Source organism: Sciurus carolinensis, chromosome 8, assembly GCF_902686445.1.
Source record: "Sciurus carolinensis chromosome 8, mSciCar1.2, whole genome shotgun sequence".
In the NCBI taxonomy this organism is placed as follows: Eukaryota; Metazoa; Chordata; class Mammalia; order Rodentia; family Sciuridae; genus Sciurus; species Sciurus carolinensis.
Window position 1 is genome coordinate 122867250 of NC_062220.1, and position 21499 is coordinate 122888748.

The 21499-nt window shown below is 43.0% G+C and overlaps 1 protein-coding gene across 3 annotated transcripts; it reads right to left on the reverse strand.

The window, feature by feature from the left end:
• Positions 1-4: 4 nt before the first annotated feature.
• Positions 5-21328, reverse strand: Ufd1 (ubiquitin recognition factor in ER associated degradation 1). 3 transcript variants are annotated; one of them, XM_047561293.1, is made up of 12 exons: positions 21188-21328; positions 17740-17872; positions 17336-17368; positions 13687-13808; positions 10791-10921; positions 8210-8282; positions 5965-6033; positions 5285-5350; positions 4985-5032; positions 4133-4221; positions 3371-3452; positions 5-836 (listed from the first exon to the last, which is right to left on the reverse strand). In XM_047561293.1, exons 1-12 carry the CDS (start codon positions 21188-21190, stop codon positions 762-764), a joined length of 924 nt encoding a protein of 307 aa, XP_047417249.1. In that variant the 5' UTR covers positions 21191-21328; the 3' UTR covers positions 5-761. The 3 variants fall into 3 exon arrangements, with proteins under 3 accessions (XP_047417249.1, XP_047417251.1, XP_047417250.1); XM_047561295.1 differs by lacking the exon at positions 17740-17872 and having other exon boundaries at positions 21188-21288; XM_047561294.1 differs by lacking the exon at positions 21188-21328 and having other exon boundaries at positions 17766-17872.
• Positions 21329-21499: the final 171 nt, after the last annotated feature.

Sequence of the window (21499 nt, forward strand, 5' to 3'; positions counted from 1 at the left end):
GCCATCAGAACCTTGGATACTTTAATAAATTAAAATTGCAAAATTCGGGGATAGGGAAGGAAGAGAAAGGAACATATCTTCAGCCTTTATTTATTCTAACATTCATATTTGGCTTCCTCATGGAGTTGTTTTATTATAGGACAGGTAACCTAAGGAACCAGTTATTTCCACAAGAAATCAAAGTATGAACTCACACAGATAGGTTTCCTTCTGAGATATGGTACTTTTTTGAAAAAAATCAATATGTAAAACAAAAATAAAAACACCCTTTCTCAAATACTTAAATTGCAGTGTCAGGAGTGGGATAGTCACTATTTACAGGGCACATATCTATTTAAACCATGTTTTTTAGGTCAGATACAATGCCTATGCAACTGACCTGGGAAAAGGAAAAATGAAGAAAGAGAAAGAACACCTTAAGTTAGAGCAATTAAATTCCCTCCATTGGTTTTGTAAGAAATGAGGGATCTCTGCTCTGCTGAGGCAGAGTGGGAGAGCCCCTGAGCTGCAAGCATGAAGTAGCAAGGAGGTGGCTGACTATGGGACCTCAGAGATAGCTCTTACTCTTTCCCAAAATTAAGCACACAACCACAAAAAGTCCTGCTGCTCCACATCCACATCAAACTTGATATTTCTTAGGTAATGCTAAACAAACCTTAAGTAACAGCATTCTCTGAGTCTCATCCTTGTCAGAGTCAGTAACTAAAAGCCAATATGTTGCAATTGATTCTTTTATTTTCCAATCAGCCAAGAGTCCCAACTTATGGTTTTCTTCCCTTTTTACGCAAGGACTGTCCTTCTCCAGAGAAAGCAACAAATCTGCCTCCAGCTTCATCCTAGGTGTGAAGATAAGACTATTTCAGAAACTCCGTGGAGGTTTACAATGAATGCTGAATACTGATAAACCATTTCCTTCCACGTTATTTGTAATAAGAAATTTCTAAAATATAAATGCAAATTGTACTTTGTTACACTGAAATAACCACAGAATCACAACTGTAAGTTGAATTTACAAAAGATTTTCAGGTTGACTATACAAAAGTTCCTCAACTTAATGGAGGGATTATATCTTGACCAACTTATTTTAACTTACCATTAAGTTAAAAAATGTATTTAATGCACCTAACTAATTGGGCACAGAGGAACATGCCTATAATCTCAGAGACTCAGAAGGCTGAGGCAGGATTCCAAGTTAAGAGTCCAGCTTCAGCAACTTAGTGACACCCTGTCTCAAAAAATAAAAAGGGCTGGGGATGTAGCCTCTGGATTCAATCCCCAATACTACAAAACAAAAGCATAAACAAAAAAACACCTAACCAACCAAACATTCTAGCTTACTCACACATCACATGGTGGAATATTGGTTGTTTCCCTTCATAATCATGTAGCTGACAGGGAGTTGTGACTCAGACCTATTGTCTAGCATCAGAGGATCATACTGCCTATCACTCGCCCAGCAAAAGATCAAAATTCAAAATTCACGTACAGTTTCTACTCATGTGCACTGCTCTCACATCATCATAAAGCTGAAAAATCCTAAGGGGAACTATAATACATGAAAGATCATTTGTATATTCTTTTATAGAATAATCACCCATAACTTCATTACTCAAAAATAACATTTCCTGTTATTTTTCTGTACATGTCTATATAAACTGTTTTCTCAATTCTGAAGTTTCAAGTTGATGAATTTCTTATCTAGCACATCCCAAAAGCTACAGACAACTCCATCAAGTAGGAGGGCCAGTTTTCTACCACTGGATATTTCTGTTATTTCCAGGATTGTAGTATCATAAATTGTAGAGGTAAGCAACTTAATGTTACAAACACCTGATTTTTCCCAGAATTCCTGAGTATAGGATTTATATACCTTTTCTTTGTAGTACAAGGCATGGAACCCAGGGTTTCAAGTATACCAGGCAACCTTTTTACCCTTGAGCCTCATCCCCAGCCCTTTTAAAAACGTGTCTCCCTAAGTTGCCCAAGCTGGCCTCAATGTGATCTTTCTGCCTCAAGTCCCCTGAGTCACTGTGATTAAAGGAGTGTGCCTCCATGACTATCTGGGTGTATATTAAGGTTTTTAATATACAGACCAACCAACCAGCCCTCAAACATTCTACTGAGCTGTTCTACCATCAGCACAAAGAGGAATTATTTTTTCTAAACCCTTGGAAAATAGCAGGTATTTTTCCACATGCTTTTGTTGCTAGTTAGTCTGAGGCACATCAAGACATCATGACTTTCCTCTGTGGAAGAGGACTACAGATTTCCAACACATATCCTCATACCTAGCACCCCAATTACTACAACATGTTGTACTCATGATGGGGTTATATAATATTTGTGATGACAGTCATATATAGGTGAGCCAGAGTTGAGCCACATAGTCTTCCTTTCCTGAATAGTCTTTCATCTGTCTTGGTATGAATAACCATCTGGCTTTTCTCTTCCATTTGATTATAGCAGGTATCCACTGATTTTTTTTTCTGCTCGAGAGAGGTATGTCTCTTTGCCCTTCAGCCTGTCCTACCTGGACTGGCTATTGTCCAGGTACTGTCCAATGTGGTAAGGACTCCCTGGTTCCTGGAGAACCTAGCTTTCTTATTTTTATCTCATTCCTTCATTTTAGTGAGATACATTCTTCAGTAGCTTCCTGAAAGAGGGTGCATAAGCAGTCTTTTTTTTTTTTTTTTTTGAGATCCTATGTGTCCAGAAATAAGTTTTTTTCTACTTTCATGTTTCATGGAAACATAGTCTGCTAGAACTGCCATATAAAATACCACAGACTTGGTGGCTCAAACAACACACACATTTCTCACAGTTCTGAAGGCTAGAGGTGACAAGAGTGCTGTTGAGGGCCTGAACTTAGGAAGTTGAATGCCTACTCTTATTGCCCCTGCAATTTCAGTCAAACTCAGTCTCTCAGCTGTTCTTAGGAGCAAGTATGCCTATACACAGGACACCTTTTTCAACAACCTAACACACTGAGTGCTGTTTGGTGCAAAGTGCCTGTGAGGCCTAGCCACATGGACTCAAAAGTGTTTACATCTGCAGGATGCTCAGTTCTTTCCTTCCCCTATCCTTCAACCATCCCACTCAGCTAGAAGAGGGCCAAAGAATGGAAGCTCTAGATCTCCCTGAGAAGCAAGCAGAATATAAGGCCCATTTAGGGAACCCTGTTCTTTAGTGGCAGAGCCTTGAGTCAGCTCCTGACTCCTGGATTGCCGGTCTCAGCCTATTTGGACCCTACAAAAAAATTAAGCCATTAAGGAAATAATGATCCCAGGAATGGGCCCCTAATTCACAATGGTTTAAGAAACTCAGTCATCACTAGTAAAAATACTTCTGGTTACCAATGAAATAAACTCACCTCTTCAACCTTTTTAACCAATGGACGTGAATTTCTGATGAAAGTTATTTTACCAAGTTTAAATTCATAATTGGGAATTCCTCTGTGAAGAAGAGACAAAAAGAGGAATGTTTATTCCAGGAGGAAAGAACTAAAATTCACTTTAGACATCGAGAAGAAGGCAAGCAAAAAAAAAAAAGTAATCCCTTGGTAACTCTTTTGAAGATATACTGCTATACCCTATCTGGGCCTCTGGTCAGCCCTTAGGTAGTCCCCAGCATTTTCCTAGCAGGGATCCAGAAGACAAAATGGTTTCCTGGTTTAGCATAAATACTGGGTATGGGGCAGGGGTTTGGGCCTGGCCTGTGGTGAAGAGTCATCCAAGCCACACAGATCCCCCAACAAGGGCTACACTCTCTCACTTTATTCTTTAAGAGAATGGGTTAAAGATGGTGTTACTAGCATTCTCCAGTTTACATACACAGTAGACAGATGACACATGTCATTCCTATCCCCACCATGACAGGTGCCAAAGAAGGGTCTATTGTGAGAGTATCTCAACCCATTAATATCATGGTCTCCTAACACCAGGAGAGCAGGCAGGGGTCTGGCACAGCCCCTCCTTGGACAATGACAAAATATCCAGCAGCCAGGCTGGGGATATAGCTCAGTTGGGAGAGCGCTTGCCTTGAAAACACAAGGTCCTGGGTTCAATACCCAGCATCGCAAAAAAAAAAAAAAAAAAAAAAAAATCCAGCAGAGGTAGAGTTACAAAAGACTTACCTTTTAATGTCTCCAGGCTTGATTGGGGAGGGACTAGGCTCTACCCCTTTCTTCTTTCCATCTAGTCTATTCCCAGAGCCAGAAAAGGCCTAGACAGGCAAGCAGAAGTGTATGCTGAACTTCAAGCATGAACACACATGTGCCTTAGGGTGATGCCCAGACCTCATTAGAACTAAAGTCCTTGCTCCCCAGCTGCTGGATTGTTGTCTCTCCACCCAGCCCTTCAGGGTGTTGCTGAGATCCAGAAGAGCTGCCTGACCCAAGATCAGCCAGCAGCCAGTGATGGGTTGAAAGGCTTGGCTAGCTCAAGCCCCTGTGGGTGGGCTAAGGCACCTATTGTGACTTGCTTCCCAAGTTTAGCTTCCTGAATGCCCAATCATGTTTCCTCCACTGTTTTCTGGCATCCCAGTGCCTGCACATGACCACCCCCACCTATTTCTCAGTGAGCCTGGCCAGAGGCCATGCTAAGGGTCATGTTTGCATCTTACTTTCAAATAGTATAGGCAAAACAACAACAACAACAAAACCAGGACATACTTTTAGAAATAAAGCAAAAGTAAAAGTAATAAACACTGGTGAATTTAAAGGAAGGATATGTGTATGTCCAATGTACTAGTGGGTTTTTTTGGTAGGATAATCTATTCGAATGAAAAAAAAAAAAAAAAATTGGGGTTGCGTAGATTCCAGGAATAAGTATATATGTAAAAAGATTTAGGAACTGAGCAAGTGTGTGATTTGTGTACACAGAGCACAAACCCTGCTGATGTCCACAGATTATCAAAGAGAATAGCCTGCAGTAAATGTTCTGGTTCAAGGAAGCACAAAGAGTAAAACATGTGGCCTGGTACTCACACGGAAACCCAACTCTCCCGCATAGCCACTGTGGTCAGCTTCGCCTTCCTGATGCGGAGACAGAAAACAGGAGGTAAATTTCTCAGCAGGAATACCCAGCTTTACCCTGAGCCTCCAGTTACTAATGCTGCTCCTACCCTGCAACAGCTTGGATACACTATCCCCCAAAGAAGAAGGCTGGAAGAGAAGTAGGAGATAAGACAATACCAGCTCCAGCAGAGGTCACACATAAAGAAGCACTGGTACTAAAAAGATCAAGTGCATGAGAAGTTGGGAAAGGACCCTGGAGAAATCACTTACTGTTGACTCCTCATGCTGGACTTGTCTTTCAGGTTCCTTATAGCCCAGGGGAGCATCAAAGTCCACCTATATTTTCAAGATGAAAGGTAAAATGTTGAGACATGGTCACACTCAGCTTCCTTATCTATTTTAACTAAGACAACTACAGATTCACACACAGTTCTAAGAAATGTTACTGAAAGATATGCCTTATACACTACACTCAGTTTTCCCAATTGGGACACATCATAAATTATAGCATTGCATCACTGCCAGGTGCTCTTATACAGTAGCTTTCTGATTCTATGTGTACTTGTGTGTGTGTGTGTGTATGTGTAATTAGTTCTTTAAAATTTTATCACCAAGAAGGCCTATCTATCCACCATCACTTTTTTTGGCTTAGCAAAGAGGATGCTGTATACCTCAATGGTTTATTCCTATTCAGGATGATGAGAAAACTTCCTTAGCTTTTAAGAGTATTTATTCCTTGGCAGATCTGGAGCTGACCATAGATTCAGCCACCTCAGCACCATAAGCAAACTCTGCCACCCCTACTTCCTGGAATAGATCACTAAGTGAATGGCCTCCTTATGATGTTCTGACAGAATCTTCCTCCTCTTCACCCAAACATTCTTAGGGATTGAGTGACATCCCCCAGAGGCCCTGATCTGAGTTCAATGAAACCAAAATAAGTCACTCACATTCATGTCACACTCAATGATGGACACAGCCTTGTCAGGTTTGGTCTCCATCACCCGCAGTTCATAGATCTGTGGAAAGAACACAGAAATCAATTGGGACAGTTGTGAGGCAGCACTGGAGGCTGGCAATGTCCCTGTTTCTGTGGCTACCAGGCTCCTGTGGACAGGCTCATCATTCCCATTACATCATCACCCAACTGTACCTCCTCCTTCAACAATTTAGTTAAGGGGTAGGCTGCCTTTATGTCCACTGTCCAACAGATGCTTGTTCCCCATGTGGTTCCAATTAGACAGGTAGTTATGCATCATATTGCAAAAGACACTCCTGTTTTTCTTCCCCCTTCATTTCTTCAGGGAGTACTGGGGATTAAGCCCAGGAGCATTTTTAACATTGAGCTATATCCCCAGTGACTTCTATTTATTTATTTATTTATTTTTGAGATAGGATCTTGCTAAGTTGCTAAGGGCCTCACTACATTACTGTGATTCTCCTGCCTTGGTCTCCCAAGTTGCTGGGATTACAGGCCACCGCACCCAACCAAGACACTCCTTTTGACACAGAAGTTCATTTCTAGGAATTTATTCTAAGTGAATAATTAGCTAAGTGTCCAAGAAGAAAATTCTAAGAAAGAGCACTCTGACACTGCTAATAATAACTAGTGTGTACACAAAATGCCCATCAATAGATCACTTAGATGAATTACATTTGCTCACATGTAAAAAACAAGTTAGAGGTACAGCTCAGTGGTACAGCATCTGCCTAGCATGTACAAGGACCTGTATTCAAATCCCCAGCAATGCAAAAATAACAACAAAATACAGAAAGGGAAGAAGAGAAATTTTTTAAAGTATGTATTTAAACCTGTGCTTCAGTGTATATCCCAATAAGCCACTCCCACTCACTATGCAAAATCATCAACAGCATCTTTTATCATCAATTTAAGAGTTAACATTATTATCTTGATATCAAGAATAACAACATGAAAGTTGCCTATGATTAATCAAAAAGCCTTAAAATATTCAATTAAGGAAGACAATACTTAAAATATTCTCCATGAAGCTAAAGACAAAAATATTTCTTAGTTTATACAAAAAGAAAAAATAGAAAAGTATGATTTTAAATCCACAAAGTAGGAAAGTAAAGATTATCAGTATAAAATCCCTCAAATATAAGGAAACTTCCAAATGAGAAGCTAGATCTTTACATTGACACCAACTAAGTTGCTTCTAAATCCTGCGAGGGAGGAACTGGCTGACACACAAGGCTCCTGTGACATGGTGTGGGGACCCTAGTGCAAAGGGACCAGACAATGTTGTAAAGTAGCTGAGCACTGCTGCAGAGGAAGCCAGGCCAAACCAGGCTGGGGTCATTCCTGGACACCAGAGGTCAGCCCTGGCAGAAACCCCATGGTGGTCAACTGTCACTGTCAACTGTCACAGTGGACAAGAGACACTGACAGTATTGTACGCCATGCCTATGGCAGAAAAGCCTAATGGCAGGACTTCCAGCTATTATATCCTCCTGCAAATGTGTTTCCATGGATCTGGGAAAGCAGATGCCCTACTGAATCAAGGGAACTCACCTGTCATTTCACTTTTTAGCTAAATTACCTGCAATCAGGCATCCAAGAAGCACAGATCAATGCATATGAATGCATTTGGGACTTGAGAGACTTATATCAGGAAGGGCTAAGCCCAGAGGAGTTGCTAAGGGAAAACTGGAGTTAAAAAAAAAAAAAAAAATGTGGGTTTCCATGAGAAGAGGTGCTCCAAGAGGCACTGTCCCCAGCAAGAGCCAGGGTTTGCTTCCAAGATGCCCAACAGCACTCACCTCACTGCAGGGCCAGCTCCTCCAGGGCTTGTCTGCTTCCAAGGGAGGATATCACAAAGACAAGGATCCAGGTGGTCTGTTTCTGGGTCCCCACAGTTATATAAAAGGCCTTAAAGGCTTAGGTTACAGATACAATGAAGACCTTTTTAATAGAGGGAGAACTGACAGCCTCACCAACATGGTACACAGAGATATGATTAAGTATAGTAACATTAAGCTTATTTACCTACAAATGCAATCAATCCTTAAAAGGAAGTTGTGCGAATTAGAGCTCTAAAATTTTAAAAAGAAAATAGTAAGGAGTAATGAGGTGATAAGATCCAGGAATATCTCGCTTAAAAAGAAGCCCCAAACACCAGATTAGACAGTGCAGGTAATTCTTTTTCCAATCTATGTCAAACCAAGCTCACCTACCTTCTCATTGTAGTTGATGGCAATCACATCCCCAGTGGTCAGACAGGCAAAGTTTCTCAATGCATTTTCTAATCTGCATACACACACTGTCAAGGCAACATGGCAAAATGTATACCTTCAATCTAAATTAAGTATCTATGAGGAGTTACCATTAGGTACATGTCGTGTAGCATGCTGGAACCAAAATCACACAGTTTTGGGCTAGACGTAGCTCAGTAAGGTGCTTATCTAGCATGCATTAGTCCTTGGGTTCAATCTCTAGCACCACAAAAATAAAAAACAACAACAAAAGAAATCCCAAAACACTGCTTAGTCAGGCATGGAAGCTGAGGTAGAAGGATCACAAGTTTAGTTCAAGAATAGCCTAGGCAATTGAGTGAGACCCTGTCTCAAAAAAAAAAAAGTACCATGTGGTGGTACATGCTTGTAATCCCAGAAACTTGGAAGGCTGAGGCAGGAGAATTGCAAGTTTCAGGTCAACCTCAGCAGCTCAGAGAGATCCTGTCTCAAAAAGTAAATAATAAAAAGGGCTGGGGTCATACCCTAGTGGCAGAGTGCCCCTAAATTCAATCCCCAGTACTGCAAAAAAATTACTCCCAGTAAGGGCATGCTTTGACTTCAACCAAAACGGTTGGAGGCGCCAAGCCTGAGCTATGCTAGAACGCAGACTCCTTGGTTTCTGAGAGCAGGGAAGGCTCTCTGCATTACTTCTGCTTGCCCTGGCACACACCACAGTGCAAGTTCCCCACCTTACATGTTCTATGCTGATTGCCTTCATCTTGTCAAACCATGGGAATGCCCAACTGACTTTCAGCTAACAAAATTATCCAAGCCAACAGAATCAACCTCTGAAAACAATCCCACAATAAATTTGCATTACAACATGCATAAAAACACAAAGATTAAAAGGGGCTATGACCACAGATGCAGGACCCCCTCTTGGTCACTGACAGCCAAACCCATCTAGGTCAGAGTTCTGAGGAACAATTTACGATCTTCCCATAGGATGTCTTCCTGGCTGCAGAAGAGAAAGCTTCCACCACTTCCTGCAGTGGACAGAATACCCAACACATCCCCTCATCCAGGACCCAATCAATGAGGCTACTGTGTCCAGACATGATCAGCAAAGGACTTAATATGGCTCATATACAGCTTACTCCTGATAGTGGGCATTGATGGGGAGGAAGACACAGTTTAAAAATTTTTTTACTTTTTACCTTTCTGTGTTGGTCACGTTTTTTTTTTTGCACCAGGGACTGAACCCAGGGGCGCTTAACCACTGAGCCACATCCCCAGCTTTTTTTAATATTTCATTAGAGACAGGGTCTGAGTTGCTTAGGGCCTCGCTAAGTTGCTGAGGCTGGGTTTGAACTTGCCATCCTCCTACCTCAGTGTCCAAGCCACTGGGATTACAGGGATGTGCCACCATACCAGGCTCCATGTTGTTCATTTTTTTTTTTTAATGGTACTATGGATTAAACCCAGAGTGCTCCACCACAGACCTATGGCCCCAGTTCTTTAAAGTAGGTGGGATTACAGACATGCACCACCATGCCCAGATCTTAAGTTTTTTAAAAAGCATGCATTTTAAAAAATAGAGCTGGGGATGCAGCTCAGCAGTAAAGATTTTCTTAGCATGCATGAGGACCTAGGTTCAATCTCTAGTATCATAAAAAAGGGAAAAGAAAATTAAATGGACACTCCTTAGTATTTTGATCTTAACAAGTCAATGGGACCATCAAGCTAGAGGTTTTTCATTGTTGTTGTTTTGTGGTACTGGGGATTGAACCCAGGACCTTGTGCGTGCTAGGCAAGTGCTCCACCATTGGGCTACATCCCCAGTCCAAGCAAAAGATCTTGATCACAGACCATAGACAATACACCTCTTACCCACAATGGTCACTTCCTTCCCCAGTACTGCAAAAAGAAAAAAAAAAAAAAAAAAAAAAAAAAAAAAAAAAAATCACTGGAACCTAAACATTTGCTTTCTGCTTTCTGAAATAGGAAATGTACTCAGTCAACATTACCCATTGATGAAATAATTGAGCCCTAAGTCTGTGCACACAATGGGGATGACTAGCCAGTTCTTGGTTGAGCTGGGTTACTAAGGGTCCACAAAGAGGCTAGAGGGTGAAGGCAGATGATTCACCCCCTCCACTGTACATATTGCACATCCTAGATTTGTGCCGGGTGGCAAAGTCCAACTGAAAGAAGAGTTACACTTTGGTCTAGGAGTGTTTGAAAAATGATCAAAGGAGGCCTACAGAACATTTAGTGCATTCAGTTAGGACCGGGAATCAGGTGAATATGCTGGCTGAATGCTCTTCTTTTTCTTCTTTTTTTTTTTTTGTTTGTTTGTTTGTTTGTGGTACTGACAAACCCAAGGCCTGGTGCACACACCACACTGTATTACCAAGCTACATCCCTACCTATGAATGCTATTATTCTTAAGTCACAACTTCAACCACAAATAAACTGTGGTTCTGAAAGTAGGCACAGGTTTAACAAAGCACCTGCTATTTAGTGACTTCTGAATACCCCTCCATCATCTAGAAGAACATTTCTTATTTCAAAAGGATACACTGCTTTGGGGTTGGTGATATCCAGGAAGTCTGGGCTCTGAGGCTGGAATTTGGAGTATGTAGCCACTTGAAGGTTGACACTCTCCACCTGCACCAAGCCCCCTTCTTCCAACAGCAAATTCTGCATCATCTAAAAGGAAAAAGGCTGCATGAAACTGCTGGAAATTAAGCAATACCACAGTTATAATCTATCTGTACAATGGATGAGCCAAAGTCTTCTTGGGGCCCCAAAAGAGGAGCCTGAGACAAAAGACTTGAAAATAGTAATTTAATGGGGATACAATGTCAGAAAAGATGAAAAATCAAGTGAGGGAACCATGTGGAAGAAAGAAGGCCAAGAAAGGGGACTAAGGCTGCTGCAGCTGATAGTATGCTGCATCTCTGGTGGGGTACCTGGATCAGCCACCAGCTCCACGCTTTCTAGGGTACAGTATTTTCCTGGGATGCTCAGTTCCTGACTCCTAAACTGTCCCACAAACAGGTTACAAGGTTCCTGGGTAAACAAGGCTATACTTAAGGTAGGATATTGATAGCAGAATGTAAAACTGAGCTGCTGTGGAAAGGCCTGAAAATGGCTGAGGCCATGAAGTAGTGACAAGGCTCCAGAGATATCTGCTATAGAGGGTTATAGAAAACTAAGAGCCACCCCCCACATTCCTCTATTAAAAACCCACTGAGGCAGATGATGTCTGAGGTGGAAGATGAAAAAACATGGCAAAGCCTGTGAGAACCTTGCACAATTAGGGAGGAAAGCCACTACAGTGTGCCTCTAAGACTTGGGTCAGATGAAAGAAGGCTAGGCCAGCAAAAAGGAACCCTACATATCCCAGACTAGGCTTTTGCTTTTCTTATTTTAAACCTTCTTGAAGAGAATGTCAGAAAAATATATGGATAGAAAGAACCACAAAACCAATTTCTGCACAGCCTGCCCTGACAATTCAATAATAAGCAAGATATGACCTAGCTCATTTTCTCTATCAGCACCCCACTTGCCAGTCCCACTCCACACTGGACATCATGTTCCTTTGAGAATGTTTCACCAACAGCAGCAGTTAGGTGATTCCAACAGCCCAAGGAAGTGAGGACAGAGGGTCATGGTGCAGGTAAGAGAAAGGGAGCTCGTCTGGAGAACTGGGCATAACGGGGGCAGCAGCTGTACCTTAAGGAAGGCAAAGGCCCACCCATGAGCAAAGTTCAAGAGTGAATGGGTCCTAAGACAAGCCTATGGAGGCCCCAACACACTCATCAGCAATGACAGCAATGGAGGGGTTGTCACTCCTCCTAATGCCAGAGGTAGCCACAAGCAGGATGGTAAGGCAGCTGGCTTTGGGAACTAAGGGTACTGTGACTCTGGGAAGTGGAAGTATTCCAAGGGTGAGTTAGCCTGCTGCAGGTCAAACCCCAGGCACTTAGGTAGAATATTCTAAGTGATCTGTCAGTGAGGAGGAGGAGGACAATAGTGGTATGAGGCCTAGGAGAGCAAAGGGCAAGGTTGTAATCACAGACCTAAGGGAAGCCTGGACTGTGGTGGGAATGAGAGGAGTTTCCTCAGTCAAAAGGCAGGACACAGTCACAGAAGCCTGAGAAGGAGAGATGGGAGTGAGGGTTAGATCAGAGATTGAGGTGAGAATTGAGCTGAGTTTGGAAGAGACCTAAAGGTAATGAGGGAGGGAGGCAGAGCTGAAATCTTGCTCTGCACCTGGTCCACCAGTTTGGCACTGTGGTGATGCACACACAGTACACAGGCACCTGGTCTGGTGCATATCTTAGTACTTGCAAGTGGTCCCATGCAGGAATAAAGGTCAGCAGTTGAGGTCCCAGATGCCAGGAGACAAGCCAGCACTTGTTCTAGCCTGGCTCTCAGAAGCAGCTTGGGAGCTCCAGGTGGGATGGAGTCTAACAATCAGTCAAGGAAAAGCACTTGCTCACACACTCTGTGCTGCCTTAGACAGCAGTTGGGAGGTACCAGGCAACTTTTTCACGCCAGGATCTGGAAGGCCAGGTTAGGAAGAGGCAGACCTGTTAGCCTATGAAGGACCCTGGGACCCAAATGAAAGACAACCATGCTCACAGTGGCATAAACAAGGTTGTCTCCAACAAGTGGGAAGGGACCTTCAGAACTTATACTCAATCTCAGAAAGAGAAAAATTCAAATAAAGGAGGAGGAGGGGGAGGGGTGGCGGCAGGGATAGCCAGGCCATTCAAAGTGTGGCAGTCACCATGAAGGGAACCAGCAAGAGGTGGGCTATGCCTGAGAACATTGTCTTCTTAGCAATATGGTCTCAAGGTGAGGCAGCTGAAGCACTGTTGTGTGTCTGTAACCACTCCCACTGCTCATCCTGGGCACTGTTAGTGCACCTAGCAAAATTAAAGCACAAAGAAAAGGAAACATGCTTTCTTCTATGGGCTTCCTAAAACAAGCATGTCAGAACTAGGGATAGGGTAGGAGTAGGACAGAGAGAAGAGGAGAGGGAAAAAAGAGCCGTGTGGTTCCTGAGGCCACTGGTGTGTAACACATTCAACATCAGGCTCCTCCCTAAAACACTAGTGCAGTTTTGCTTGTTTCTCTAAGGTGTCCAGCCCCTGGGCAAGTTCTGGAAGACTCTTATGCACCCAGATGTTTGCACCCAAGCCTGCAATGATGTCCTTCAAGTCATCTGACCAAAGTCAAGTAACTTGACACGTGGGTCCACAGTCATGCACAGTGTTTTAAGGACATGGCATAGGGCATTGTTTTGGATCCACTCCTCTTGCTGGACCATGCTGCTAGGGGGGCAGGATTCTCAAGTGTACACACACATACTGGAGGTTGTCCCTACCTATGGTAGGTTGTACCTACCATGCTGTGACAGGCCAAGAGGCACACTCTCCAGACCCCTTGGTGGCCCCACTCACCCAGTGTGGGAGATAGCAGATGCCCTCATCAGCCACGAATTCCAGAACCCCGCAGTGTGTCATGCGATCCGAATTCTTATTGGTCAGTTTGAATAGCATGGGATAGGTAATGTTAAGTCGGCCTAAGAAGAAGAAAGAGGTTAACAGGCACGGATCAGTTAGGTAATACAAAGCATGGGTTCTCTGAAAGCAAAGATGCCCTGTTCACCCTCCCCTTGGAAGGAACCTTTCTGTTGACTACTGTGGCTTTGTTCCCCAAACTTGGTGCCCCCACCCCAACAAACCTCCCACTGCTTGAGGCAAGGATGTACAGTGCATGGCCCAGAGAAGCTCAGAAACGTCTGCTGACTTAGTCATGCAGCATCAGCACAGAACTGTGATTTTCTGAAATCACAATTTTTTTTGGTGGGGACAGGGCAACCGGGATTAACTCAGGGGCAACCAACCACTGAGCCACATCCCCAGCCCTATTCTGTATATTATTTAGAGACAGGGTCTCACTAAGTTGCGTAGCACCTCACCATTGCTGAGGCTGGGTTTGAACTTGCGATACTCCTGTCTCAGCCTCCTGAGCTGCTGGGATTACAGGTGTGTGCCATAGCACTGGGCTTGAAATCACAATTTTAAAAAGTGTTTCTTGGGCTGGGGTGATAGCTCAGTCGGTAGAGTGCTTGCCTCTCAAGCACAAGACCCTGAGTTCAATCCCCAGTACCGCAAAAAAAAAAAAAAAAAAAAAAAAAGTGTTTGTCAATAATGTACCAATCATGTCAGAAAAAAATCCCTACCTTCAAAGGTTACTAGTTAGAAAGGTGAAAAAGAACACAAATATGCATAACCAGAGGTTTCCGATGCTATGAGAAGAGTAGGGAAGGAGGGAGGGCACAGGGTAAGGGGGACAGGCCAGTCACTGGGCAGGAAGGTCAGGGATAGAATCCAAATAGAAAGAGCAGCTTGAAAAGAAGTATGGAGGGGAAGATGCCAAGTAGCTCAGAGATGGACTCCAATTAGGCAAGATGGGCTGGGACAAGTATGGGAGTGATCAGGAACAGAAAGGCAAATTGGGATGAGATACCACATGGCAGAACCTAGTGTTTGGGCCCAATGGGCTTGACAAGGTCACAACACAGTATATCTACTCATTCCAGTAGTCCATAAGGTTAAGAGTTGCATGGAGGCCAGGAGCTGGCAAACAATACTGCTTCCATGCTGACTCAGCAAAGCAAGGTAGGGCTGGCCAGGTGAGGTAGAAAAACCTAGAAAACCAGGGCCCTGGGAGAAGGGGTCTGAGAAGATATTGATGATGTTTGCTCTGTCCCAGGTTCTTGTTCAATCTTCCCAGGATTTTCAGGAAAGTACTATCATTATATCTTTTTTATTACTGGGGAAACTAAGGCACACAAATAAAGTAACATACCCCAGATTACACAGCTCAAGAGTGGCAATGCTGGGATTCAAACCCAGGCTACTGGCTTAAATTTGGGAACTCAGCCATTGAGGTAGACTTAAGCTTGTCAGGCTAGGCAAACATATCAATAGCAGTCCATTTAGCATCAGGAGGTAAAACAGATTCCTTCTGGTCTCTGTCTAAAATTCCAATAAAACAAGTTGAAGAGCTTGGGCAGGAAGTTCAGAGAAGCTTAGAAAGAAACACCTCACTATGGAGGTGCAGTGGGAATGGGTGCCCCTGCTATCACATGGGTAATTGATACTGGCAGCACAAGGTCCAAGGGCCCAGAGGTCAGGCCCTCTGTCCTCAGGGCACCTCCTAGCTGTTGGAAGCTGACCTACAGTTGGTCCTGGGTGACCTGGATAAAGCTCCAGCCAAGGATCTGAGATTGTTATAGCTGGAAAAGATGCCAATGTTCCCCAGTTCGCTGATTCCCAAACTGCAATCTATGATTTAGAGAAGTGCCTTGAGGCTCCCAACACTTTATAACGCGCCCCCACCTCTTCCAGAATAGTGATCCTGTATTTTGTAAATCAGGACTCCCTACATGATCTTAATTAGGCAAAAAAGGATTTCTTCCACCACTTAGGAGGTCGAAACAATACTGATCTGATCTAAACCCCACTGACCAGACCCTGATTCTTCTGGACACTTGTGCTAAGGGTCACACCAGTTATCTGGCTTTTGGATCAGCTTGCCTGGAAACTAAAGTCTCTCTGGGGGCTTACTCCCTCTCTGTAATGACAAGTGTGCAAACGTTACTGTGACTATGAACCAATGGCTCTATCCACCTGCAGGATGAGCAGAGGCCTCTACAGTAATGGCCACAGCTAGAGCTGGCTCAAGGGTCACTATCTCTAGTGGCTAGAATGAAATGGATTGGGTTGTGCATACACAAAGCATACAGGTGCTATAGATGTCCCTGATTATGTAAGAGAACACTGAGGGCCAGAAGCCAAGTCACTAGTCTAGGTCAGGCTGGGCAGGTGCAAAGATTGAGCACAGTGATACCAGACTCAGCACCTATTCTCTACAATCTATCACTGAGTTCCCATGACTAGCCTCCAGTCTCCTGCCTCCCACAAGAGAAATTCAAAGTGGAAACATTGAGTCTTGAAATTCATCACCTGTGTCTGTGATTGGGGCTCTCCATCATCAGGATATTGTGTCAAGGGCATGTGGTCTCTGGGCTGCTCTCTTGAGATAAAGGGTTGGGGGGAAAAGGAAGATGTAGCCTCTCTCACAACTTACGGGTCTCATCTGCTTCTACTAAGAGGCAGAAGACAAGTGAGAGGAGGAGAAGACAATAAATAGTTTAATCTCTGACATGCTCAGGATGCAAGGATGCATTGGAATTAGAAACATCACGAAAGATATTTGGAGAAGAGATAAGGAACCTGCTATGCATCATCCTCTTATGAAGTAACAATTACTTCTCTAAGAGGAAACTTACTGAATTGAGCCAATGGCATGAGCTCCCTTGGCTCTGTGCACAGAACTTTACCCTTCCTTTATTTACTTATTTATTGCAGTGTTGAAGATCAAGGTCCCTGAGCATGCTAGGCAAGTGCTCTACCACCAAGCCACACCCCAGTCCTTCATCCTTCATTGAATCCTGACAGATTCCTGAGACAAGATGATAGGATCAGGAAAGGAAACCCCCTTCACAGAGGAAGAACCAAAAGCGCCCAGGGCAGCGGGGAAGCTGAGTATACACTGCACAGTTGCCACCACCACACACAGCTGTGTCCCAGACCCTTGTGGCCCTGGTTTCCCAAGTTCAGCATGTGCTCCCCAGGGATGATTAGTGAGTCTGGATGCACTAAAGAGCCTATGCTGGGGCTGGGGCTGTGGTTCGGTGGTAGAGCACTTGCTTGGCATGTTGAGGCACTGGGTTCAATCCTCACTACCACATAAAAATAAATAAATAAAGTTGTGTCTGCCTACAACAAAAAAAATACTAAAAAAAAAAAAAAAGTCTATGCTGGGGCTAGGGGTGTGGTTCAGTGGTAGAGCATTTGCCTAGCATATGTGAAGCATTGGGTTGGATTCTCAGCACTGCATATAAATAAATGAATAAAATAAAGGTCCATCAACAACTAAAAAAAAATTTTTTAATTACAAAAAAAAAAAACCTACGCTGATTTCTGTGATCCATAATTTATACTGCTTAAGTTTTCAAGTCACTTAGAAAATACTTACTGAGTTGATCGAGGGCTGAGGGCGGCATAATTACTGTGGAAAAAATATTTTAAAACATTGAGAAAATAGAAATAAATAGACCAAAGGCAAGATACAGTTCTTATTATATCTAAAAAAAAGTTTTAAACAGTATTTTAGGGAAGCCAAAATTTCACAATGATCTTTCATAAAAAATCTTAGTTAATGTAATTTATTCAGGGGGGACGAAAGGCTCCCAGACATAAATCTAATCATAATTAGCACCCCACTCCTACCACCTATACCCACTTAGCAAATCTGGGACAAGTCACACTTCAACTTTAGATTCTGGTGCCCACATGCAAAGTTAAGGGTTGGGGAAGGTTATAAACTTCACAGACATAGGGCAGGAAAGGTTACTATTCAAAATAAAAACAAGCACATACTCTTCCCTCCTTTCTCCACATCTGACCTGTCATTAGGCCCTGCTAGCATGGACACAGAGAAGCAGCGGTACTGTGTGGAGAAGCGGTTCTGGAAGACCCGAGGAATCGGGTGGTCGAACATGTTGAAAGAGAACTAAAAGAAAGAAAGAGATGCTGGTATTAGAACAGAACAAAGGTTCATTTCTTTCCTGAGACAGGGGTCTCACTGTTTTGCTCAGGCTGGTCTCAAACTCCTGGGCTTAAGAGATCCTTTGCTTCAGGCTTCTGAGTAGCAGCAACTACAGGCACACATACCTTACCCCAGCTTAAGGGAATGTTACATCAAAAGTCATGTGTTTTGTGTGTGTTTGTACTGGGAATTGAACCCAAGGCCCTGCTAATGGTAGACACATACTCTAACAACAACCTACATCCCCATTTCTTTTTAGAATTTTATTTTGAAACAGGGCCTCACTAAATTGCCCCGGCTGGACTTGAACTTGTGATCTTCCTGTCTCAGTATCCCCTGTAGCTGGGATTGTAGGCCTGCACTACTGTGCCCAGCACATCAGGATGATTAATGTTGATAAACATGGCTGAGGAAATGAACAACACATATACTTGGTTAACCAGAATGTTCTGATTTCCTAAGCAGCAAAATGAACCTCAAATCCTTTCTGCTTCAGCTAGTCTCATTCCTTAGATCTAGCCTCCACCATCTTTAGACAGTGTAATCTTACTAAAATAACAGGCAATGCCAAGCCTGCCTTTAACATCTTTCAGAGGTGCTCCCCACACGCCAAGACCACCACTAGGATCAAGGCTGGACCTCCTGTACATCTCACAGAAACCTGTTACTGACAGATCTACAGTCTCTTAACCTGTCATGTTCCTGCCTGGCAATTTCTTCCACCTGGAACTTTTTCCCTATTATCATTAATTTAAAAGTCATTTACTAATTGAAAAACATCTCTTATTAAGTAAGGCTATGTGTCAGGCTCTGATCTAGGCACTAGGGGACTATCACTATAGTGATGGTTACTAACAAAACAGATATCACCTCTGCCTTGGTGGACCCGATGCTAAAGAGAAAAGATATATGCAAAAGAAAACACATGTGTCAGATAGTTTGAATACAAAAAGCAGGTAAGGGGACAGAAAGTTCCTAGGCATGGTGTTTTAAACACGTAGTCAGGAAGGACCTCCCTACACAAAGTCCAACATGCCATGAGAAGGAGCAAGGCAGGAAACAGGAAAAGGCATTCCAGGCAGCAAGAAGAGCAGGTGCCAGCTATTTGTACTCCTTCCCCTGGATTCCAATTACCATCCATTCCTTCCTCCAGGAAGCCTCCCTTGCTCTGCCAGGTAAGCAACAGTACCCTTCCAGTGTGCTCTCATTAGCAGAGTAGGTACACATGTAGTGCTACATCATAGTGCTTCCTTATATTAACAAGCAAAGTGAAGACATGGTGACAACAGAAAGGTAAGATCCAAAGACAAAGTTTAGCAACATCAATTTGGGATCTTCTCAAAGTTTTCCAATTAACATGCATTTAAGAAGAGAACATAAAATCTAATAGGGTAGATATCCAAAAGAAATGAAAATAAGATCTTAGCCAAAAGGTGGAAGCAACCTAGATGCCCACTGATAGATGAATTAAAAAAATGTGGTATATACATATAATGGACATTATTCAGCCTTAAAAAAAAAAATACTGTCACATGCTACAACACAGATGAACTTTGAGGGCAATATATCCTCAAGTAAAGTAAGTTACAAAAAACACCATAGGATTCCACTTATATGAGGTACTTACATAATCAAAATCATAGAGATAAAAAATGGAATTGTGATTGCCAGGGGCTATAAGGAGTGTGAATGGAGCATTATCATTAACAGGAGAAAATTTCACTTTCACAGGATAAAAACTGTTTTGGGTAGGGTACAGTGGTGCACTCCTGTAATCCCAGCTACTTGGGAGACTGAGGCAAGAGGATTACGAGTTCCAGTTCAGCCTTGGCAACTTAGCAAGATCCTGTCTCAAAAAATAAACAAACAAACAAATAAAATTACAAGTTACAATGGAAAAATTTAGGTTTTTTACCACAGTAAAAAAACTCATTATAACAAATGCTTCTTGACTTGATTCTAAATGCACATCATGTAAAAGGAAAGGTACCTAGTGATAAAGCAGTTTAGTAATAATTCCAAAATTAACAAAAGGAATCACTATCTTCTGAAATGCAGAGATAGCTGGCTCCTGCTTAAAATCTTAGATTGTTCTTCACTCTCTGGAACTCTAGTACTGTAGTGTCAATCTTGGCTAGAAGCATAAGATATGAAGCCTTTTCTGGATGATTAGAGTCAGAGGAGTGAGGAGCTCTTTAAGATGCTTTAAGGCATCTCTCACTTCAGCTACCACATCCAAGTCATTTCTTCCCTTTGCAACCTAAAAGGAGAAACCATGCAAAGGATGTGATGACTTTAACGACCTGCCTACAATTTATTCACCTATAAACCTGAGCTTCTGCTCCTCCTGCTGCTTCTGACTCCATGGTTTACTTTTCTTTATAACACCTTTGATGGCAGCACATTGCCTGGCACATATCAGGTATTCAATGTTTGTTACATGGAGGAACTTGTAAACAAAAATTTGATTTCACAGTGAATCACAGGATATCTAATAATCATCCCTTGCTTTTAAGAAAATAAGCAACTGCTAGGCAACGCTATATACAATGGTTATGAGTCAGTTTTGCAGCCATATGGACTTGGTTTCAAATCTCCAGTCCTCACTTATGACCTCGAGTAAACTATCTCTGTAAACCTTAGTTTTCCCCAGGTTAAAATGATACCATTTTTGCCTCCAAGGGGATTGTATAAAGGAGATAAAATGTGATGAAAGAAAGTAGGCATTAAAAGAAAAACCGTGAAACAGAAAAAGCGCCTCCCCGCCCAGTTAGCTACTACCGTTATTACCACCGAACACAACACGATTGAGTACATACAAAGGCATGATAGCAGATGCTTACAATTCACTGAACAAAGACAAAAAGCTGGATGTTCCCGCCTAGGGGGATGCCCCCTACGAATTCTCCCAGGGGAGCACCTACTTCTGCTTCCACCACCAACTTTCCCATTACCTTTGATTTAAAGGAAACCTGTTGCATGAAGAGCGCTTGCGAGACCCACGAGTGGGACACAAATATAGAATGTTACTTTTTACCTTCAAGGACCTCAAGTCCAGCTGAGAGGGAACGCAAACCATGCCCCCCGCAAGCGCAGATGAACAGGGGCTTTCGTAGTTAAGAGTCCAACACGTTCCAGAAGTGTACGGGACTGGTAGACCCGCCGGCCTCAGGCCCGGGTGACTCGGCATCTCCGCCTCCGTCCGGTCCAGCCCTGCTGGGCCCTGACTTGAGCCCTATCTTCAGTCCAGCTCCCCGAAACCTACCCAGCCGTGCTTACCATGATGTAAACCCTTCGTAGACGCAGCTTTTCTCAGGAAACGTTAGTACAGGAACAGTCGGAAAACTCTTCTTTCCAGAAGCCGCCGCCTTACTGAAACCCAGACACCCCAGAGGCTCACCGGAAGTGCCGGACCAGAGTACCGGGGGTGGGTGTCGAGCCCAGGAGTCGGTTGCAACAAGGAAAAGCCGAGCGAAGGCTACGAGACATAAAAATTATACAGCATACATAAGAAAATACCATTTAATAACTTATTGCTTCATAGAAAGGCTATTTTAGAGTTATTTTAAATTATGTTTTGATAATATCCCC

Bases quoted from the DNA above. Each gene is read 5' to 3' on its own strand.
- Ufd1 (XM_047561293.1), bottom strand. The intron at 17,369-17,739 runs GTATGTGCTTGT...TTTTTTCCACAG, and splicing joins TGTGGAGAAAGGAGGGAAGA to TAATTATGCCGCCCTCAGCC. The intron at 6,034-8,209 runs GTAGGTGAGCTT...TTCTTTCCACAG, and splicing joins CCATCAACTACAATGAGAAG to ATCTATGAACTGCGGGTGAT.